At 38.6% G+C, this 23,698-nt stretch overlaps 1 protein-coding gene across 14 annotated transcripts in view; it reads left to right on the top strand.

The window, feature by feature from the left end:
* ZC3H13 (zinc finger CCCH-type containing 13) overlaps window positions 1-23,338 on the top strand; it is a 49,604-nt gene extending 26,266 nt beyond the window's left edge. For 10 of the 14 annotated variants that reach the window (XM_087756215.1, XM_087756221.1, XM_087756216.1 and 7 more), the window contains 11 exons: window positions 3,327-3,637; window positions 4,713-5,177; window positions 6,138-6,320; window positions 9,433-9,976; window positions 11,055-11,158; window positions 11,576-12,595; window positions 13,698-14,204; window positions 17,517-17,672; window positions 18,603-18,803; window positions 22,077-22,240; window positions 22,847-23,338. In XM_087756215.1, the coding sequence (XP_087612341.1) occupies window positions 3,327-3,637; window positions 4,713-5,177; window positions 6,138-6,320; window positions 9,433-9,976; window positions 11,055-11,158; window positions 11,576-12,595; window positions 13,698-14,204; window positions 17,517-17,672; window positions 18,603-18,803; window positions 22,077-22,240; window positions 22,847-23,017 (3,826 nt within the window). In that variant the 3' untranslated portion in view covers window positions 23,018-23,338. Of the gene's footprint in view, window positions 1-3,326; window positions 3,638-4,712; window positions 5,178-6,137; window positions 6,321-9,432; window positions 9,977-11,054; window positions 11,159-11,575; window positions 12,596-13,697; window positions 14,205-17,516; window positions 17,673-18,602; window positions 18,804-22,076; window positions 22,241-22,846 lie in introns of those variants that run through there. The other 4 variants (XM_087756226.1, XM_087756213.1, XM_087756224.1 and 1 more) reach the window with 3 other exon arrangements.
* Window positions 23,339-23,698: the final 360 nt, after the last annotated feature.

The raw sequence follows: 23,698 nt of genomic DNA, 5'->3' as shown, positions 1-23,698 counted from the left end.
AGGCACAAGTGGCTAAACAGTACAATATGAGGACAATTTCAGAGACCCTTCTCACAGGAAGCTTCAGGGAAGGTATCATCCTGCTAGTTCTAGGGGGCCTTAGAAAAAAAATCCTTTACCACCCATTAAAAAGAAAGGAGGAGGCTGCTTATTTCGGTCTAAAGGAGGCTGTAAGCTTAGGTTTAGAATGGGCAGTGCTAAATTCTACTGCAGTCCTATGTTTATATAATGGCTTATTTTCTGCACTTCTGTTGAAGGGTCAGGGGAAGACACCAGATGTCATATATATCTGCATGCTGATAAAACAAGCCAAATAAAACCCATCCATTCAGCAATCCTAAGAGTCATAAGCAAGCTCTTTTGCTGCTGTGGTGACTCAGTTCAGCTGGAACAATGTATTGTATTAACTAGGTGTCACTAATGGACATTTTCTCTAAATTGGATTGTTTATAGGGAAGGCAGTAGAGCAGCCTGTTCCCCGTGCAGCTGGCAGTAGTAAGGAGACTGAAAAATACCTTTGCAGTACCCTTTTCCCCCCCTTTTCTAGCCTACTCCAGTATTTTGCTCATCACTGCCTGCTTGGGGATTCTGTGCAGACATATCAAGTGTTGTACAAGGGAATGTTAAGCAGGGAAGATAAATGGGCCTTCTGCTAGAAGCAGGGAAGGATAGTTGAAATGTTTTGTTTGTCTGCAAACCATTGATAGCCTTCCATGCAAGCCAATTTTGGTAATCCTGCATTTCATAATAATGGTTTAATGGTGAAAAGTAAATGTAGTCTTAAAGATGGTGAGTCATGAAATTATATTAGATCCTGTCAGTCATTTCTGACCCTGACAGAGTTTTACTTCGAGTGCTTAGGAAATTTTACTGCTAATTCCAGGCCGTCTGTTTCATTCATATATGACAATGTGTACAAATTGTCATCTTACCGGCATGCAGGCTACTTGTTTCCTCAGGAATAGTGATTGGTCCCTCTTGTGATGGAAAGCTGCAGCTAGCATGAGTGTATATCCATGGAGACAGAGAAACTGAGTTTCCTCTTTCCTGCCATCCATGAGGAATGTTCACTGGTAGCACGCACAAGGGGACCTTCAGGCTTTTTAATTTTCCAGGCAAAAGAAGGTACGCATAAGCATCCTGGAGGTCAGACTGTGTGTAGAAGTGACAGGCATCCCTAAGCCACATCAGGAGCACGTCAGCTGGATCCCATGCACTTTTAGGCCTTCAGACAAGGAGACACAGAATCTTAGTCTATTGTTGAGGTATCCAAATATTCTCTGGCATCGACCGTCATAAACACATCTCAGTGGGATAGTCTCCAGGCCTGGCAATATCTGAGTGTACAAGCTTACAGACACAGTATGAATTAAATCGAAAAAACAGATGCAGCCTATTCTTCAGAGTGTCCTAGTTAAGTATGTTCCAAAGGCTGGTCTTATTTATTTTTCTGTCTCACCCCTTTCTTTCTGCCACTTTTCTGGGTATGTTTTCTAGTAGCAATGAAGTGGCTCAGTTCAAGTGTTGTTTCAGCCTGTCCTGCAAAAATTTGGTTTGACTTCTCTCAATTGAGAGACTTCAAGTCTGAAGTGCCTCAACAATCAGGTCAAGATGCTTCCTTTCATGAATATGTCTGGTTCTGGTTCTGGAATGGAATCTGGCTCTAAAACCACTGTCTTCGTGAGATCGGTCCTGTGGTAATCAGCATACTCTTCCATGGGGCTCTGAAAGCAGTTTTCTTGAGTCACTGACATTGACTAGAACGAAGGATGAAATGCTGATATTAACAGAAGATTTCCACCATGTTGTCTTTTACCCAAAAAGGACTTCCTTACAGACTTGAGTTCCTACCTGAGGTTGCCAGTGATTTCACTGCACATTCCGTTCCCAAAGCTTTGCTCCTTGGAAGCTGAATCATTGCTCTGTGTTGTTGACATGAGGAGAATCTTTTTACCTGCAGAGTCTGGGTCTTTAAGAAGCCTTACCCAGGAGATCCACTGCTGAGTAGCATTGGCTGGGCAACTGTCCATTTGGCTCTTGGATAGTGTCATGACAGGCTGTAAGTCTGCCAACCTGAATTACTCCAGAGCTCATTCTCTTCAGAGCCCAACAGACATCAGCTATCTCACTGAGAAGAATTTCTTGTGACGTTTGCAAGATATTCAGCAAAAGCTGTGTTACCTATGTATCTTTACCAGCTGTTGGGCTATTGCAGAAGATTGCAGGGAGGTACTACTGTCCCTCATTTGTGAGTCGCCTGAAACTGAGAGCTTCATCTGTATGATCTGGATGTTTATTTGAAGTCACCAACACTGTATATGGGTATTCAAAAGCAGGAAATAAATTACTTAAAATGAAGCGGGATTTTTGAAGATGTGTTGTCTGTGTGTGGTTTTTCCGACTCCTGCCCTTCTTTTTGGAGTCCCTGGAATTTTGTGAAGTAGAAGGGAGTTGGAAGTTAAGGGCAATGCATATTTCATGAGAAAAGATACTTGCAAATTGCTTTGATATGCCGATAAGGGGAAAAAAACCCCACTACTGAGCTCAAAGGCTTGAAGTGTGCCTTTGTCCACGTTAGACTCTGCATGGGATAACGTATTAAGAGGAAATTTGTTTACTGTTATGTAAATGATCTTTAGTTAAGTGATGGGATTTTGAAGGTGAGAGACACTGTGTGTGCTTTTTCTTATTCCATTAGATCTAAGTTTTCCCTGTTCGTGTAAACGTTCAAGTTTGCTAAAATTTTAAGTAGATATGCGTATGGGTTTTTAGGATCCAGGCCTAAATTGTTTAAAGATCACTGCTTATGATAAAAGAAAGAAGTTAAAAGTGCACAATAAGGACACACTGTTGCTTTCTGAAAAATTGAATGCTGTTGGAAACAAAAGAAGAAAAATTCCCCTTAGGTAACACTGTGTAAAAGTCATCTGCCTAATTTTTCCATAAGCTCCAAAAAGCATTTTCTATTGAAGAAAACAATGGTTCTTGGTTTGGGGGCGGGGGAGAAGATCATGGTTTTTTCTGACTCCTTCCTCCCTTCCGCCAGGAAAGCATTCTGGTAGCTGTGTAATATAATTTTGATTGGACAGCTTTTTCTTGCATATTAAATAAACTATAACCATTTAAAGGTAAGCATACTTTGAAAGGATATCCTTGGTACCCTTTAGGGAAGACTAGTTCCATGTTTTACAGAAACAGTACTTATTTTCAGCAGACAGAGGGTAGAGAATGCACAAATTATTTTAATCACTCTTTTTTGTAGGGTATGGTAAGAACCTTTCAAATGAAGTTATTACATGTGTGCCTATTCTAACTCTTCCTTGCAGGTCTGCTTCCCCATCAGGTCAGCATCATTCTCCCATATCCTCCAGACATCACTCCTCTTCATCACAGTCAGGATCCTCTGTTCAAAGACATTCTCCTTCCCCACACCGCAAAAGAACTCCTTCTCCATCCTATCAAAGGACAGCTTCCCCGCCTGCAAGGCGATCATCTTCTCCCTATCCCCCACACTCTTCCTCTTCTCCTCAGAGGAAGCGAAGCCCTTCGAGACACCGATCTCCTGGAAGAGAAAAAGGAAGACATGATCGTGATCGGACCTCACAGTCTCATGATAGGCGCCATGAAAGGCGGGATGGTATGGATAAAAAAATAGCACTTGAGAATAATATTGTTTATTTGGAAATTGCATTTTGAAACTTGATTTTCAAATCGTGGCATTGTCTGCACCTATCCCAATGACTAGCGGGTGAAAAAATTACTAGCTGTACTATTGTTCCTGTGCTGGCGGTGCTGTTTTCAGGCACTGCACAATGGAATATTCCCGATAGGACTGCTTATGTAGGCTCAGCTGATTGCAAAGATCCTGTAGGCATCTGTCTAGGTGTTCCTTGTGTAATGCAAAGGTGGTGTCAGTAGGTAAGTGATCTTCTCTTGTTATCAGGCGTATGCTAGTGGATCAGCTGAGTGACAGCAGGATACTTGTAAGTAACTATTACTCTTTTACGTGAGGTGGCCAAATGCTAACCCAGTCCTCACTGATTGCTCTGTCTATTGTCTTTTTAATTGATGTTAAGTGAAGTGTGTGAAAAGAAACAGTCGTTCCCTCTGGAAATCTGTAAAGCCGGTTGAGCAATTTGTGATGGGCAAACATGCCGTTTCTCTCAAGAGACAGATTACAAAGAGTACATGTCAGCTTTTTTTAGACTGGCTGTAAACTTACCTTCCTGTAGCAGTAACATTATAAATACGTAATTTAAAAAAAAATAAAAGAAAATTAAAAAAAGAAAAAGACTTTAGCAGGGCATTGAGGTCTTAAAAGCAAGTGGTCTAAATATAGCAGAAATTTCCTGAAAATGTGTGTGGAGAAAAAAAAAAATTATGATTGGAGGAGAAATGGTCTAACCTTAAAATTACCAAAGTGTGCCTGCTCTCTAATATGTTTGAAATTTATTTCTGTTATACTTACTGTCTTTTTGAACAGGTAGATACTTGTAAAGCACAGATTCAAATTCATAAAAAGATCTTTAAAGCTTACTGAATGTATAGGTAGATAACCAACATGATCTTCTCCTACTTACATATTAATTTTGATTTTCTGTGCATATTTCAGAAGTGTATTTTGACTGTATTATTTTAGTGTTATTTGTGTGCTAAATTTTTGCTTCCTCTGATTAAGCTAGGTATATAACATTCTTTTAAACATTTTACAGAAACTAGAGGGAAAAGGGAAAAAGAAAGAGAAACACGAGATGATCGTGATTATGACCAGGAGCAGAGTACCTCCAGGGATCACAGAGATGACAGAGAGTCCCGTGATGGAAGAGATCGGAGGGAGACAAGAGACAACAGAGATCGGAGGGAGGCAAGGGAATCCAGAGACACTCGAGACTCCAGAGACACGAGGGATTATGGCAGAGATACCAAAGATAGTCGTGATCAGAGGGACTCACGCTCCACACGAGATTCCCATGACTACAGAGACAGAGAGAGTCGCGATACCCATAAAAAGGATGACCAGTATCAGGAGGACTCACGCAGCTATGGAAGATCCCATGGCAGAGAGGAGAGCTCTCGTGCTGAAACAAGGAATGACTCCAGGAGCGACTCCAGAAATGAGAGCAGAAGTGATAGAACTGGCAGAAGTCGAGGCAGAGGTCCAGAATTATCTGACAAGGGTATTACATGATTTAAAAGATTAATGTGTCCCTATCATTGGAGATTGAATATTGACTGACATTCATACTATCTTGTTTGATATTTGATATGGAAGTGCTGCCAGATAGTTCATGCTTCTAAAGCTATGTTCAATTCTATTGTCGTTAAATTATAACAGTTGCTTAAATTTATAGCACTTCTGTGTTCTCCATTCATTAAAGTGGCATAACATTGGTACTCTCTCATCCCATTTAAAACAAACCCTAACCCTTACACCACTCTAATGTTTCTGCAACCTTAGGTTTTCCTGTGGGCTACAAATACACATAAGAGGCTGATGTGGAGTGGGAGATTCGTAGGGGGAAGCATGTCTCAAAGTAATGGGCAGCAGGTTTTCTGTTTTCTCTCAAGAGCAACTGCATGTCTTAGGTACCTGAAAACTATCTTTCACCTCCCTGCCCCACCCTTCTTGATTGACCAAAAAAAAGTGGAATTTTAAGCTTTGGCAGTATTTTTGAAAGCCTGATGCACTTTGTAGAACAGCTTCACTTACCACCTTTTAATCATCTATAGTAAATATATTTTGGCTTTCTCAGGTTTATCGTGACATTTCATTAGGAAGATGCCATACAATTTTTACAGGAAAAATGATCTCTACTTTCTCTGCTTATTCCTGCTGCGCTGTCTATAAGTTTACATCCTACTCGGAACAAATGTGAACTCCTAGTCAGGAGACCTCATGCTATGACCAGGGGATGGTGATTAAGAAAGTCTTGAGCTTGCAGTTCGAAAATAATAACTTTACAATTAAAATGTGAAATTTGAGAGTCGTTGGTTAAGTAGAGTTTGACACTACACTTTCTATTTCTATGAACAGTTAATTCAAGTTTATTAAAAATTAGTACTTTAGTGGTTATAAAATATCAGTGGATTTCCTTACATGTGGAAACTCATGTTTTATATTGATATATCTCTATTAGGAAGTCGGGGGACTAGAGGATCCCAGGTTGACAGTCACAGCAGTAGTGGAAACTACCATGACAGCTGGGAATCAAGGAGTAGCTACCCTGATCGGGATCGCTATGACAGTCGAGAACAAGCAAGGGATTCCTCCTTTGAAAGAAGACATGGTGAACGGGACAGGCGTGACAACAGAGAAAGAGGTATTTTAATGTGTATTTTTACACATACATATGTAGTCAAATGTATCTCTCTCCCTCCTTTTTTTTTTCCCTGATTCTGCCCCCATAACACTAATTCATAAATAACTCGTTTGACACGGCACACTGACACTAGTCCTGTCCTAGCTTCACTAGTAAGATCTCTCATTGGCAGTGTATGCATGCATGCTATGCCTTTTCTCCCTTCCTATGGCTAGATTTTGGCACCTTCTGTTTTTATTCATCCAAGTAGTCTTTAAACAAAATAAACTTCTTCAAGAGATTGCATTGTACAACTTCAATGTAAAATGTTTTTGCATCCTCTTTGCCTCCTCCTCCACTTTATGTATGTATGCATAGAAGCTTAGAGTCATGACTGCATTTTATTACTGGTTCTGTTTGTCTGTATAGAAACATAGTACTTTTGCACTGTAAATTACATGAGTGTGTTTTGGGGAAGGCCTGACTACTAGACTGACTGACTTACTGGCTACTTACTACTAAAGCAAGTGACAGTTTAAACTTACGATTAATTCAAAAATTTTTTGCCTGGGAAATTTAGTATTGATGAATGCTTTGTTGTGGTCAATAATAATTGGCTAGTAAGTGTTGGTACAGATACCAGTGATCATAGAAAGAGTATGCAAGAGTATGCAAAAGGTCACGCTTCTGCACCTGAAAGAGTACTGTGTTGTCTCTGAGGAACTTAGTACCAGCTTTCACTTTGGAAAATATTTGTATTGCTCACCAATTAAGAGAACAGGAGGAGTCAGGCAAATGAAGACAGCATGGAAATGAAATGAGGAGCTGTGAAGAATAAATATAAAATTGGAATTCTTTTTTTTTCTATCTTGAATTTTGATGTGAAAATGACAGATATGTTCTAGCTGTTGTTTAACTTCAGTTTTTCAAAGAGGTGTTTTGTATGTTACTTTGTGCGGTGCTTTTTGGTCTATTGCAATGTGTCTATTATTGCTTGTTCTTGTGACAGGTTCTGCTTTAGATTCTGTCTCATCTTCAAGGCAGGATTTCAACAAACCTAATCTCCAGGCTTCCTTTTTCTTGTCAGCTGAAAAAGTCCTGCAGTCTGAATGTGTCCTGGGGGTTGGCTTTTGCAGCCTAGCTTTCATCTCTTCCACCTCCCCACCCCCAATAAATCCTAGATATATTATAATGTAATTTGTGCTTTTCGTATCTTACAGAGTTCTTAATCTATTAAGAAAAACATTAAAAAAAAAAAAGAAAAAAAAGCCCTTAGAAGGAAAAATACATCATCACAACAAAGTAAACTTCTAGAAGGGAAGTTATTTTGAATGGCTTGTGTTTCCCTTTGGGGAGAAAAATGTATAGAGCTTGAATGGAAATAAGATCTGTTGTTTCCTTCCTTAAAAATATAGATCACTTTTTGTAGTAGTAAATCTTCCTCAGAGTTACAATTCAAGACATAGTTTCCGTAATTAGACCACAGTTTTAACATTTGTCATTCAGAGAAGAATGGAGATAGATTTTGGTTGGTACTTAGTTCTATCATATGTAAGGAATCTTTTTAGTGTGATTTTTAAAATGTAAGCTTGCAAATTTGGGCTGTCCTTGTTCAACTAAGGCAAATATGTAGGTGTTCCAAACAACCACTGGAACAGCGCTTCAAATAATGAAATCACGTAAGTGCTGACTGTCCACGTTTAATTGTCTAATACACTTCCAGTATCTTGATTCATGTAAGAGTTTCATGTAGATGTTTTGTCACCAAAACTGACATAACAAACAGGAGTTACAGAACTTCTGTATAAAATCTAATACTTAAAATGATTTATCATGCATACTATAATGTTCTGGGCACTGTTAAAAGAATGTGAAACCTGTTCATGGAACCAGTTGTACGTACTGATGATTTCCCTTTTTAAGAAAGGTGTTACGTCCATGGCAGAAATGTCACTCAAGTTTGCTTTTAATTTTACCTGGTGGCAGGGGAGCATTAAGTCATTGTTAATTCACTCAGAGATGAAAATTGATTAAACTGATGGAAATGCGTGTTTTATTGATTTAGTCCGGTTCGAACTCTGCCTGCTCACCCCTGGTGGACATTGTCTCAATTTACAGCAAAGTGCACTCTCAGCCCCAGAGTAATGGACTGAAAAATATCAACCTCTGTTTGTGCCATTTTTTGCTCTTTTGTATAGTGCTTTTAATATATATTGTGGAAAAACAGTTTTATTGATTTGTTGTGATACAAATACTACTAACATCAGCATAGAAATTGTTACGAAGTGGCCAAAATTTATAGAAATATTTTTTAAAAATATGCAAAATATAACTAACAAAATGCAGCTAAGTCTGTGGAGAGTAAATACCATCAGATAAATCAGGTTTCACTGTCCTTCTGGATCAGTCATTTTCTATATAAATTTAGTTTTCTCTTCTAATCCACTGTCTGAACACTGAAAAACTCAGCTTCTAAAATTCTATGGCTCTGCAGTGAATACATATGGAAACTTCCAGCAGTCCTGTTTCCTGTATTGCATCCTTGCCTCTCTCTTTCTCATGGATTTGGTTGTGTATTTCTGTGCAGGGATCTCTTCTTCTGTGACAAGACAGGCTAGTATTTCTTATTTTGCAGTAACTTTTACTATGTATTATAAATAGCGTGAGTTCTTGTAAAGCCTGTGACTCCTAGCAGTTTTGGGAAGTAAAATTTTTGTACAGAAATCTTAACGTTTCATTTTCATACGTGTGTCATTCAGAGCTTTTCAAGACCTTATACCAGATTTTGAATCATTGAGTAATGCAATAGTAATAGCTAGGCTGTGAGGCATATAATTATCTTTTGAAGCCATTCAGAAAAATCTGGTAGAAAATAAAATTTTTGTAGTAACTTTTGGCTAAGATAAGGAAAGCCTGCTCCTTAAATATTGCAAAAATCTTTCAAAATTAGTACTGCTTTTTGTCTTTTTCCCTCCCCAAAGAGAATTTCCAAGTTTCTGCAGGGAGTTGCTTTTCATTTAACGCAAACCAATATCTAGATTGTCAAAACAAAAGCTCTTGTGTTTTTATCAGTGTAGTGGAAGCGGCGTATGTCCCTTTAGCACTTAGTAATCAAACCTGCCTCTCTTCACAGATCAGAGAGCAAGCTCACCGGTACGACATCAAGGACGAAGTGATGACCTCGAGCGGGATGAAAGAAGAGAAGAGCGAAGGGTAGATCGGTCTGATGATAGGAGAGATGAAAGGGCCCGGGAGAGAGAGCGAGAAAGGGAGAGGGACCGAGAGAGGGAAAGAGAGAGAGACCGGGAAAGAGAAAGGGAGAAGGAAAGAGAGCTGGAACGAGATCGTGCTCGGGAGCGGGAGAGGGAGAGAGAGCGGGACAAGGACAGGGACCGTGAGCGTGACCGAGACAGGGACCATGACAGGGAAAGGGAACGAGAGAGAGAGAGGGAGAAGGAGCGAGAGAGAGAGCGGGAGGAACGAGAAAGGGAGCGAGAGCGCGAAAGAGATCGAGAGCGGGAACGAGAAAGGGAGAGAGGTCGGGACAGGGATAAAGAAAGAGACCGCCAGAGAGACTGGGATGACAAAGAAAAAGGAAGGGAAGACCGCAGGGATAAGAGAGAAGATATCAGAGAAGAAAGAAGTTCAAGAGATGTCCATGAGGAAAGAAAATCCAAGTGAGTTGATCTAAATGTTACTTTGGTTAAAAAAAAAGAAAAAAAAAAAAAGGCAGTCTTTTACTGTTGGTTTCAGTAAGTTAGTAAGTAGGGGAGTATCATAAGGAGGAAGATATCCTGTTTATGCAGGGGCCTGGTCTTGAGCCATGTCTCCCCTGCATCTGTGTGGCACATACTGGTGACCCCAAAATCAGTACTATGCTAGTGAAATTAATCTGATGCTTTGTTAGTGCAGAATCGTAGAACTACTCAGGAGCTAACAATTGAGTCAGACCATGTAATTTTCCCTTCTAACTATATTTGCGTGGCCTTGTCTTTAATAATGCAGGCATTCTGGGAAGCATAATAGCGGACTGTGGTACCTTTTGCAGCTTGGAAAGTCAAATAGCAGCTAACTGGGTCAGGATTCATGCCTTCATTCATTAAATTTCTGTAGAACATACATTACCCTTTGCACTACTAAATTTTCAATACCAGAAGGCTACCAGTGAAGGTGTGAACAATACCCTGAGTATGTGGTGCTTCCTTTAAGTGTGTAGCGCTGATTCTTTTTCTTTTTTCATTTAGTACAATAAAATTCTCATTGTTCCATCAATGATAAGCAAAAGAGTGTTGTCCTGAATGGCTGCTTTGCTTGGAAGTAATTAGTAGCTTCTGTGTCAGAGAATTGTGGATTCCTCTAAATCTAGTATGGGCTCTGCCCCCTCCCACTGGGGGAGAAGTGAGCAGGTGTCTAGGTGGGGGCTTAGCTGCCAGCTGAGGTCAACCCACACAAGGATCATTGCCACAGGAAAAAAATGATCTTAAGAGTCTTCCATAACTTTTTGCTAAAAAGGTAGTTGTCTTAAGTGTTAGAGTTTTAGTTTAAGGTATCTTACAATATGATGAGAAAATTGATCATACTTGAAGTTTTGGAATAACAACTTAGAAAACTACAAAACTTCCTGGCATCCTTAGATGTGTTGTCTTCTCTATGAAGTGCTTAGACTTCAAGGATTGTACTGATGATAAACTCAATTATTGAATGTTTTCTTTAAAGAATCCTGAAGAAATTTGACTGTACATGTTTGTTCTGCAGGAAGCGTCACAGAAATGAAAGCAGTCCAAGTCCTCGTCAGTCACCCAAACGTCGCCGTGAGCACTCTCCTGATAGTGATGCTTACAACAGCGGAGATGATAAAAGTAAGTAGCAGTTGGCTATCTCTGCAGCAGGATCCAGCTTACCCTCTGCCTATGGAAAATAACTTGCAATCTTAAATAGAAAAAACATGGGGCAAGCTTTTATAAGTGTCCTCCTCCCCTTACTTTTATAAGCAACACCATTTTTCTTAATCCATATGTTTGTCTTCTTGTCTTCATTTTGTCGCTATATGTTACGTCTGCCAGGTGATAGTGGCTTCCACATCTGTTGTTTAAGATGCATTTTTACCAAATTGGAAATAGTCTGTTGCTGCTGCAGCAGTAGAAAAACTTAAGAAATGTAACTGAAATAATGGATTATTTGTTTTGATTGACAATTTTCAGCATGCACAAGATACCAAATGTTCACCTGTTCTCCTTCCTAAACAATACAAGTACATCCTTTTTCCCATTTTGTAGATGAAAAGCACAGACTTCTGAGCCAGGTTGTGCGGCCACAGGAATCCCGGTCACTGAGCCCCTCTCATGTTACAGAAGAGAGGCAGAGTCGCTGGAAAGAAGAAGAGCGAAAATCGGACAGAAAGGAAAGCTCCCGGCGTTATGAAGAACCAGAGTTTAAAGAGAGGGTTTCTTCAGCAGATAAGCAAAGAGAGCAACCAGATACTTCAGAAGGCTCCCGGTCCAGGGTTCAGGAAAATCTTGGACACCGTCCCTCTGAAGAAAGAGATGCTTCTGATAGAATGCATGATGACAGCAAGAAGAAGTCTAAGGTACAGAAAAAGGCCACAAAGAAGAAAAAAGATGATGACAGTGGGGTGGAAAGGTATGCTAATGAATCAACGACTGAGGAAAGCCAGGTCTTTTCACCCAAGAAAGGTCAAAAAAAGAAAAATGTAGAGAAAAAGCGGAAGCGGTCCAAGGGTGATTCTGAAGTTTCTGATGAAGAAATTGTTCCACATCATAAAAAGAAGAAAGGCCCAAGAACCCCGCCTGTAACAAAAGAAGAACTGGTTGAAGCACCGCCTGAGAAAGCTGTGGCAGAAGTCCCCCAAAAAAGAGAAGATACGACATTTAGTGACTGGTCAGATGAAGATGTTCCTGAACGTGGTGACATTGTTGTTCCAGAAAGAAGCACTGAGGACTCCCATAGAAAAAGTCACAGGACGAGGGGTGAAAAGGTGGAAGCCCCTCATGTTACTATAGATGATGGACCACACCGTAAACCTGTAGATCAGAAGCGCAGCAGCAGCCTTGGTAGCAATCGAAGCCATGCCTCAAGCAGACTCAGATCCCCTTCCAATGAGTCAGCTCATCGCAGTGGAGATGACCAGACTGGACGGAAGAGGATCCTGCACAGTAGCTCTAGAGACAGGGATAGGGACAGGGACAGAGAGAAGAAGAGCTTAGAAATCACTGGGGAACGGAAATCCAGAATTGATCAGTTGAAACGAGGGGAACCCAGTCGCAGCACATCTTCAGGTAATAAGATACATTTTAGTGAGACTGACCTATCGTTCTGTATAAAAGTACAAAGGTACAAATCCCAAATCATTCTTGCATGGCTGTATGCTCTTTTGATTTGTAATTAGTGTGAAGGGAGAGGGAGGTGCTCTCTGCCGTTCACTGTAGAACGAGTGAATTAAGATTCCTGCAAGTGTTACCATATTTGAAAAGCTGATCCTCAGCGGGCAGGATTACCACTTTGTTTACACCAAAACATTCAGTCAGATTCAGTTAATGCTGCCTGGGAAATAAAGTAATCTGTAGGACAAAAAAAACTCATAGAGAAAATGCTTGTGCTAACAGAACATTGAGATAGTTTTATCATCTAAATAATGTTCTTAAATTCATTATTAACATTCATTTTGATATGGAAATTCTGAAATCTATGCAAAATGAAAGTGTCTCTTCTCTCTGGGAGAGAGATCCATTGTCATCTCAGGAGCTATTTTCACTGAGGTAAATCTGTCATGGTTCCTGTTAGGCATACTTTTAATGCATATGGAAATCATCTTGGTTGCAAATGAAAATAATCACAATTGACTGGTTTTATTTGTGTAATTCCTGTAAAAAACAAACAAACAAAAACGGGTAAAATGGTTTAAAATTTAAACAGCATCAGTAGGAAAATATCTTCCTCCTAGAGCACTTTGTCTCCCTGTTCTCCTTATGGTTACATGCCTGAAATTATTTTTCTGAATTTATCATTTGCTAGCCAAGGCATTCCTAGCTTTTAGAAGACATGTTTTGAAAATTTTGAATTTTAAGATGATTCCTTTTTTTTTTTGTCCCTCTCCCCCGCTTCCCTTGCCTAAATTTCTGAGTTAAAATGATGTACCTTCAGTTTGGCTTCTGTCATAGTAGAAAGTAGCCACGAAAAATCTTTTTTGGGAGTGGGAGAAATACCTTATGTTTTTACGTAAAGGTAAATCTATAGACAATCTGAAGGCATTATTAATTTGAAGATGATGCTTTTGAGAAGTACATTTTCATACCTGAATCTTTAAAATGCTTTGGTTTAGTAAAATGGTATTACATTTACGTGCTGTAGTCACGCATATATTTAAAATATTTTTTTCAGATCGTCAAGATTCAAGAAGCCACAGTTCAAGAAGAAGTTCTCCTGAATCAGATCGTCAGGTCCATTCCAGATCTGGGTCCTTTGATAGCAGGGAAAGGCTTCAGGAGCGAGATCGACATGACCATGATCGAGAACGAGAGAGAGAGAGGAGAGAGGGAAGACAGAGAGACTGGGACCGAGATGTTGACAAAGACTGGCCGAGGAGCAGGGAACGAGAGAGACTCAGAGAACGAGAGAGGGAGAGGGAGAAAAGACGGGAGCTGGATAGAGAGAGAGACAGACAACTACCTGATACTGCCGAAAGAGAGAGAGACAGAACTCTTGACATCTCTCAAAAAGAATCAACAAAACACAGTGAAACGAAGCTGGACAGAGATCACGAAAAGGAATTTGATGGTGTTTGTCGGGATTCAGTGGCTTCAGAGAAGGAAAGAACAGACAAAGATTTAGGACCTTTACAAGGTTTTGAAGATGGAAATGAGGCCGAAAAGGTAGAGAGTTTGGAAGGTGAGATATTCTGGGCAAGAACCTGGACGGTCAAATATTTTATTCTTTGCCTTTTAGTATAGTGCTGAACTGAGCTATATTAGAATAATTTTCTACTGAAAGGCATATTGGCTCCAGCTTCTCTATTGTGGAAGCAGACACAATAAGAGAGAATTCTGATGAGCATCTCTTAGTGTTAGTTGTGTTAGTGTTATTTGTTGAGTCTTGAGGCAAAGAAACAAATGATCTGAGGTATAATTTCGCCAAGGTGTAACGTTTCTGAATACGTAGTTTGCTAAAGAATAACACCATTTGATTGCCTTGTTATATCATTATAAGATCTATTTCTTAGTTTGGAAGTGACAGGTAATGAGTGAAAAAAATGAGTGTTGACTTGGAACTGTTCTTTGGAGTATTCTTCTGCAGAGCCCAATTATCATAGAAATGATTGTCTGTTTAGTAGGTGAAACATATGTATGGCTTGGCACAACAGTCCAAAAATGGCTTTCCTGAGGTAATCTTATTAAATGCAGCTTCAGTTTGCTCGCCCTAATGGTACTGGAGGAAACGTGCTTAGGATTAATAAATAAAGTCAGTAAGGGGCAAACACTGGCAAACTCTTAAGAGTTTGTCACAGGGATTAGACAGCTTGAGCTTTGCACGGATAGGGAGTTTGGGAAGTACTTATAACTTGTATCAACAACGTGAAAGAAGCAAGAGTCTAAATCCAGAGTAACTGATGTACGTTACGGTTATGTTCAGCAAGTTGGGTTTTTTTGGTAACTGCAGGAGTTTTCTTCTCTAAAATCTGTTGAGAGGAAAAAAAGCATCGTAAGATTTGGAATTTTTGGATGTTTGGGATGGTAAGGCCTGAAGTCCATAGTCTTCAGAAGCAGAAAGAGAAACAAATGAATTAAGCTTTTGTAGTTTTACACAAGATAACAGGACATTGTCTCATTATATTTGCATTCTTAATAAGAATTATCTGTGGTGTTTATTGTTAATTTGGGCTGTTAAATCAAATGTCTGGAGAGGATGATGAGGAATATTTATTATTTATTACTTATTATATCTCCTACCTGATTGCTCACAAAGTGGTCATTAGGGTTGACTGGTACAATTGAGAAAATTCCATTTAAGGAGGTTATCTTTGGAGTGGAAGCACTTGTCAAAGATAGTATTTTGAGCCAGCATGGGAAAGTCTGCTCTGTCTTGCTGTAATGGACAGAATTCAGTGATTTTTAAGCTAGAGGAAGGAATGCTGCAATAAATCTGAGAGTACAATGTGGTAACTTCAGAAAAGAGTTGGTGAAAGGCCATTCCTAGGTACGTTATCTGTTTCCAAGAGGGCACCTGTAACTAAACAGGCTATGGATATTAAATGTGTTCTTAGGCCTAGCCTTTCAGCAGACTTCTTGTAAGTGTTTTAATGTGTATTCTTTTGTGTATTTTTCAAAGGTTGCATTCTAAATTCTCTGAAAATTATCATCGGTAGGAAGTTATGGTATATTTAGTATTATTTTTTTTAGAAAAATAAATGTCTTTTGTAAAATATTAGATGGCATTCCGTTTTAGTAAAGGATACTACATATAGCATGTTTATGATTTTCTAAGGTTTAGTGTACTTTATTGTCTTTCATTACTTTATTACTCCTGTTTACATTGTTCCTTTTAGCTGACTAGCGTGTCATGTTTTTAATGCAGAATTAATATAAAAGTAGATTTCTGCAAAAAAGCAATAAAGGTAGTGACGGATTATAATCTAGAAATTATCAAACTTTGATTTGAAATTCAAAATTGAGAAAGTAATCTTTTTTAATCATGTATTGAGAACTATGCATTATTATTTTTAATGACTTCATACAGTGTTGTTTTTTTTTTTTAATGGTTCATCTGTGCTGTCCAAGCACATAGTTATGCTGAGCTAGTGTATCCGCTAGATCATTGTGGAGGCAGAAGATGGATCATACAGGCAGTGAATATTTAAAATTGTAAGACACAAAATGAAATCTAGTATAGATCGCCTTATTTTCCTTTTAAAAAAGAAAAACTTTTTTGAAAACTAAATACAGTTTCCAAATCTGATGATATTAAGGAGGTATCTGGTATTTAGTTGGACAAATTACTGTAGTATATTGTCTAACAAAATGTGTGAGGATGTAATTACTAAATTATTGTAATGTCTTGATCCTTAATGTGTTTGCTCTAGGAGTGGGCTTAAATAATGCCCAAGATGCTATATGCTTCCTCCAAAGCACTGCCAGGCGGTCTGAGTAGTTAATTTATGCTCTACTAACATGTCTTTTACTTTTTCCATACTGATTTTGAGGTTAGTTGAGGTGATTTCTTTCTTTTTTTTTTTTTTTCTTTCTCCTCTGTAGCTTTTACAAAGGCAAGCAAAAAAAAATTGAGGGCAACTTAAAATGGAGGCAGGCAGTTTCCTTTCTGGATAAGGGAGCTGGAAGATATTAGAATAGTCATCTACAGGGGAGGACCCCTGTAAATTGTCTAGTTTGTATGGCACAACTCATTGCAAGTACCATGGCAGAGAACCCTAAGAAAGCCTGAGTTTAGAGCAGTAGGGTTTCAGAATGCTTGAATACTGTATATATATTGATCTTTCAGTCTTGGAGGTAAGAGAATACCTTCAGATGTTCCTTTCATGAACTGCAAAATGCAATGTTTGAGTGTCTTGTATTTACAGGTTTTAAGGAACATGTTTACACATACAGCACAGGTATTTGTGTATATGCATATAGTACATGGATGGATAGGAGTGTAACAATAACTGAAGAAGTTTGGCATGGCTTTCTAAAAGCTCTTCTTGTGACTTCCACAAAGAATCTAAAACTCTGTGAATAATTGCTTCATTCAGGATATCTTGCACCTTCTTATATTTTGAGGTTTTGTTACTTCTTTCTCTCATAGAGCCTTTGGACTGAATCCTGAGTTTGGACTCAATCCTGAGTTTGGACTCATGTGCAAAAGCATCTGAAAGACTTTTTGGCACTGAGATCTGTATTATTAACTACGCATCAGATTATCAGATAATCAACATATGTTTCTTTTGAATATGGCCTTTTATGTGCAGTTCGACTAATACTGCACCAAAAAAAATGACCGAGATATGTAAAATTAAAACTGCTGCATTGTGTATGGGAGAAATAACTTCTCTGTTTCCATGAGTTTAATACCTATTTTCATGTTGAATATACTTGTCCCCAAAAACTAACAGTTTAGTTTGCTGAACCTCTTTGTTTTCAGGCTGCTTAAAGCATATTTAGAAGACAAGAATGATTGCTTTAAAGCTACAGTATGTATCTGTCTCTGTAGGAGGAGAAGATGAAGCAAAGATTGATGATGTACAGTCACTGGGGTCTGGTGCTGGAGAATACGAGCCAATCAGTGATGATGAACTGGATGAAATTCTGGCAGGTGATGCTGAAAAGCGGGAGGATCAACAGGAGGATGAGAAGATGCCTGGTAAAAGTATAGCAAACCCCCTTTATGATTATTTGAATATAAAGATAAGATCAGTTTGCATGTAATGCTATTGTGATGTTGACAGTATTTCTGAATTAAGAATGCAGTTTGTATGTTCTTCAGTATTTCTTATTTGTTCTGTAATAGTCAGGTAAGCCTGAGAAGTATAGAGGTAACTAAAGAGTACTGGGAGCTGTATTGTGAAGTAATATTTATCTTGTTTTCTATAGCTAGAAGGGTAAGCTTTTTGTTTTTATAAACATGTTTTCACTTATCCCATTTGGTTTTGATCATTATTTGGAACTGATATTTTTATGAACAGATTCTATCCGTGCTTGAATGCTTCCCAAATGCACTGGGAAGCATGGAATCTTCTACTTGTAAGTTCGGTTGGGTCACCTGGGCTATATGATCAGTGTTCGTATTTTCTGTGGTAAACGTATTAGACAAGCACAGTTGTATGGTTGTTCAATAAATAGTGTATCTCTCCTTTGAAAAAACCATCCAGCATCCAGAGTTGTAATACTTGCTTTTTAACCATTTAATTTGGATCTGTCATAGCACACTTAGTTGTACTGTGACTTCTGTGAATTCTTAAGTGATGTGTCCAAATCTGCTGGCTAAGCAGGGTCCGAGCAGCCTTCCACGAAGGGGTTGCAAGAAAAATGAAGCGGACTATTAGGGTTTGGGTTTGTTTGGGTTTTTTTCTTTAATCCAAGAACCGTTATATTTGTATGCTCCTTTTTTCCACCAATCTAAGTGAGTTTTGACGTTCTTACCTGAAGTGTCTAAGGATCTGTCTTTAAGAACTGCAGAATGATGTTCATCTAATATATATTGCTTTTATGAGCCGGGGATGTACACAGCATGTGAAATTAATCAACTGTGGTAAGGGATGATGATGTGATAACGCATTCTGTGTCAATGTTTTTGCAGATCCTGTGGATGTCATAGATGTTGATTGGTCCAGTCTTATGCCAAAGCAGCCAAAAGAACCACGGGAGCCTGGGGCTGCGCTCTTAAAATTCACACCAGGTGCTGTTATGTTGAGAGTTGGCATTTCCAAGCGATTGGCAGGACCAGAACTCTTCACCAAAATTAAAGAGACTTGCCAGAGAGCATTAGAAAAACCTAAAGGTAACTGTTTCTGCAGGGATTAAACTGTCTTTTGTACTTAATGGAAGTCCTTATGAAATGTGCATTAGTTCATTATTTTAGGTTTCAAGACCATAGAAAGTGTGTAATGAGTATTGTGTGAAAATTACAGGAATGTAATACAGCTGCATGTCAGTCAAATTAGTGTTTTAATCCCAGCAGCGGTGAGGAGGTCTTGAATATAATAGCCTAAACAATTCATCCTAGTGGAATATTCTTTTTGTGAGACCATTCATGCTTTCCTAGCCTAAAGTGTGTCAGCATTTTTTTGGAGAGCTAAATATCTTCTGCAGTGAATTAGCAGTAATATTGCGAGAAAGAAATAAGATTTCTTATTTTCTCTGAAGGTCCTCTGCATGTCCTCTTATTTTCCCTCTGAGGATCCTCTCCAGAATGTATAGATAGGAGTTTTTGGGTCAGAATGAAGGAGCTAAGTGACATTTGTATATTATGTCTCTGCTGGAAGTGGGAAATTAAATAATACACGGTCTGGCATTTGGACAAAGTGTGTGGCACAAGACATGCATGATAGATGGGATGGGCGTGAACTATACCAGTGCTGTTTACTACAAATCTGTAATGTGAGGAGGGTTTTTGCATGAGAGAGAATACTGATTTTTCTTTTTGGTATCCCAGGAACCAGCTGAGCTGCTTGCAACAACTTGCATGGTAGAATTGGTTTTTTAGGACTATGAAACATGTGCTTTCTATAAGATCTCTGTGGAAATTATTCCACGATCTAAATGTGAGAAAATTATGGCTTATAAATAATAGTATTTGTGGAACCCCTGTTTTTCTGGAATAGCAGATTTTTCTGATTTTTTTTAACTCTGTGAATTCTAGATCCTAATTTGAAACAATACTTCTTAATTCTTTGCAACATTATTCTTTATGCAGTTGTCTTGTTAGTCTCCATGAATGTCACTGCTTGCTTGAGCCATTTAAATTGTATAACTGTTAATAGTGGGCTGTTGCTACTGCTTCTACTTTTTTTTAAAGTCAAATTAAGCACAAACATTTTTAATGCATCATAGATAGTATAATTTGAGGTGTGTACTTGGTATTAGTAAGTACTGTAAATGTCCCACTGCAATACTTGCAGCTCTTTCTATGCAGTATTAGCTTTCTTCTAGTTTAAAAAAAAATCTCATCTCTTATGCTTAAGAATTCACATAACTGATGTAATTGTTACAACATTGAGTCTTCCTGAGTTTGCAAACTGTCTGATACAGTAAAGGTATGAACTATGTCTCTCTCCCTGTAAGCTTTAATTTTGCTGTGTACTTCAGTGCTTCTTGCCAAGGATTCCTTGCAACAGGAACTGCAGTGCAGAATCACTCCACCTGGCTATTTAAAATGATACCCAAAATAACCTCAGCAGTCCTTGCATGCTTCTCTAGAAATAAACAGAAAGTCTGTAGTGATAACAGGAGGCTCTCCAGCACTGCCTCTGGGCTGTCTGAAGTGCACTCAGATTCAGCAGAACTTTGCACTGGAGAGGAAGGGGGATTGAAGTGTTTTGATTTCCCTTTGGTGTGTGCGGTCTGTCACGCATCAAAGTTGCTGCATGCGGAACTGCCAGCAGGCTTTCAGGCATGCACATTTCCTCTGTAATCTGCTGAGGTGAAGGTTCCTTGTATAGTGATTACACTGCCACTAAACTAAGGCACAAATATGGTGCCCTGAAAAGTGAATGACTTTGAGCTAGATATCCACTGTGCGTTACAGTGAAAATGTAGTGTTTTCACTTTGGACTTCTTCATGGTGGTATAATTTGTTTCCCTCTTTTATTCATGGGTTTGGTGTTCCCTTCTTTGTTCTTATTGTGGATGAAAAGTTTCTGGTAATACAAAGAAATGCAGAAAAAAAGGAAACGATAGCTTGTTTCAGTGTTGTGGGGTTTTTTTTAAATTCATTTTCTTTGGAAACAAAAATCTGTAGTATCTGACGGAATTGAGATTTGTAGCTGACTTGCCTTCTATCTGTTATATGCAATTGTTTCCTCTAAGGATATGGACATGATTAGTTGCCAGATATGCTCAGTATCTGGCACCTAGGCAGGCTCTACAAGGTGTCAGTGTTACCTTTGAAGTGGCCTTTTTGTGTCTTGTCACTTGTTTGTGTTGTTGATTGTCCATTGAGGTTGTCTTGATGACTTCAGTGCGGTTCTCTTTAACCTGCCCTTGATTTCACGTAACTTTTTTTTTTGTTTATTTTCACCTTGTTTAAAAACTAGTTTTACTCAGCTTCATCCAAATTCTCTGAGTCGTTTAAAAATGCATCTTTGTTCTCTTCTGTGTGCATTCTGCCAAACTGCTGTAGCAGTCTTTGCTTTTAGCTGCTGAATTTTCCCCAGGTTTGCTGGCGTCTCTAGTTAGGCGTTAGATTCTCTGCTAAACACCAAACGTTTTACTGTATAGAGGTGGCTGGATTGGACTTAGCTACATACCTTCCCTTTTTTTTTTTTTTTTCGCCAATTATATCATAATCTTCCTATTTATTCTAAAGGGTTATAAATCGATGAGCTGCGGTCCAGCCATGTGCACTCTTTTTGTCTTTTTCTGCATTTCGTAGAAACAGACTTGTCAGAACAAGACTCACCTCAGGATACATCTTTTGTTAAAGTGGTTAAAGTGTTCCAGCTGCTCACTGTTTCTTCTGATAAATGTATTAGAGGACTAGTCCTGCCACTTTGAGTACTATTAACAAATGCTTTAGATGAGCCGGTAGGAGGGGGAAGTTCCTTAGCATCTGTTGACTTGCTCTCCAGGTTCATCCACCATAGATAAAAGAATTATTCTACATAGTCATATTTCACTTCTGCATAGCCATACAAACCCTATGTTGACACTAGTACAGTTATCTGATGTCTTGCAGAGAAGTGGAACTTAGACCACTTTCTGATTAATGCTGGTAGTAAACACCTTTCATCACACGTGTCTGACCATAAATGATATACCTACTTCTGTCCAAGAGCTGTCACTTGATTGTTAGGCCTCTCAGTGATTGGTGTCTCAATATTGCTTTCCAGTGCTGAAGCTACCTACAAGGGTACCCATCCTTCCCTTTAAATGGTGAAGGATTTATGTGTTGGTTTTTTTTTTTATAAACTGCAATATCCTTTTTTTCCAAACCTTGATATTGTTTAGAAGGCAGAAATACAAACAGTAAAACTTCAAGGAATTTCCTATTACGGTATATTGCTGTTCAAAAATAACGTGTATGTTGATATCTACAAATATCATTTCTTTCTAGATGCAGAAAACCTTTTTGAACATGAACTGGGGGCCTTGAACATGGCTGCACTTCTCCGAAAAGAAGAGAGAGCAGGTCTTCTCAGTAATCTGGGTCCTTGCTGTAAAGCGCTGTGCTTTCGAAGGGATTCTGCAATTCGTAAGCAGCTAATGAAGAATGAAAAGGCAAGTGGTTCGTCCACAGTGCTCGGTCAAAATGGGGAAACAGATTTCACTATGCAAAGCGTTTCTCTAGGGAGATAATTTTTGTGTTTGGTGTTCTGGAGTAGACCTAGTCCTTTAAATAATGGAGAACAGACTTTAATTTAAAGAGGTTGTAGGGTGTTTATTTTTTACTTAGGATGAGAGGTTAATTTAAGATTGAGTCTAGAGGTAGGTGCTGTTTCTCATTTTGGGATTTAAATTCTGGAGATACATATTCTATATTTAGAGAATACATAATAAAAAGAATTGGTTAAAATACAATTTCAAAGACAACTGTTGAATAATTCTCCTGCTCGAGATTCCATGTACTTTTATAAGAATTATAAGATTCTGTTCTTCCAAGATAAAATTGAAAGAAAATACGTTTTAGCCATTTTTTGCACTACAGTATGTTTTATGATCTTGCATGCTAATAGAAAAATCATTAATTCTCCAGGTCTTTTCTAGTGAATATGTATGATTAAACCTCTAATTATTGAGAGTACTTGAGGTTAATTTCTCAGCTTGCATGTTAAAAGCCACTGTTTTCAGTTCTTTTTTTTTATTTTTCATTTTTAATTTGAACAGGGTGCAACAAAACAAACTTATACAAATTCTGCAGCAATGGACAGCGACTTGTTACGGTTGAGTCTACGATTATTCAAACGAAAGACTGTGTGCCAGGTTCCTGGGCAGGAAAAGACAGAGGATAGTAAAATCCCACAACCGGCTATCCAGCAAGAAGTGTGTGTGTCTTGAGTGAATGACTGTGGTGGCACTTTCTAGTTGATTTTCCGCTACCAGTGTTGGTATTGATGTTTAGAACTGGTTGGTTGGAAAGCAGTTGTAGAAGATGGAAGAAAATACTCCGTTTGTACACAGATAAGAATTATTGGGTTTGGATGTGAATAAAAGGGGTAAAAAATAAAGACTTCTGTGTGAAGTTCTCTGCAAGTTTTGTAATATTGAATCTTACACTGTAACATAAACGTGTTTTATGGTGCATCAAGTGTAATAATGTGAAATGTCTGGTTTTAGCAGTTTATAACACCACCTGATATTAAACTGAAGAAAACTGTCTGCGTATCTTTTTCCTCGTTATAAATGTTTTTGGTTTGTTTTTTTTTTTTCCATCACCACCCTCGTCCCTCAGTACTCATCTGGAATTTCTGCAATAGCTTGCATCCTGGGAGTCTGTCTACCTCCACTTTCCAAATCCCTTTCTTATCCCAGCAGCCTCTGGTGTGGATCTGGATTTGGACAAAACTCTAGCTCTTTTCCATCTTTAGCGTAGGTTTCCTCTGATAATTTCTGGACACAACAATCTAGTCCAGTCACTTAAGGCTCCCTTCTTGTTGATGAAAAGAAGTAAAAAAAATTCCAGGAAGTGATTTATGACCAGTTTTAGATGCCTATATTTGAGACTAACAGCGTTTTGGA

Source organism: Nipponia nippon, unplaced genomic scaffold (genome assembly GCF_047370975.1).
Source record: "Nipponia nippon isolate SJK-2023a ecotype South Korea unplaced genomic scaffold, ASM4737097v1 scaffold_2, whole genome shotgun sequence".
Taxonomy (NCBI): Eukaryota; Metazoa; Chordata; class Aves; order Pelecaniformes; family Threskiornithidae; genus Nipponia; species Nipponia nippon.
This window is presented reverse-complemented; position numbering and strand designations above follow the sequence as displayed.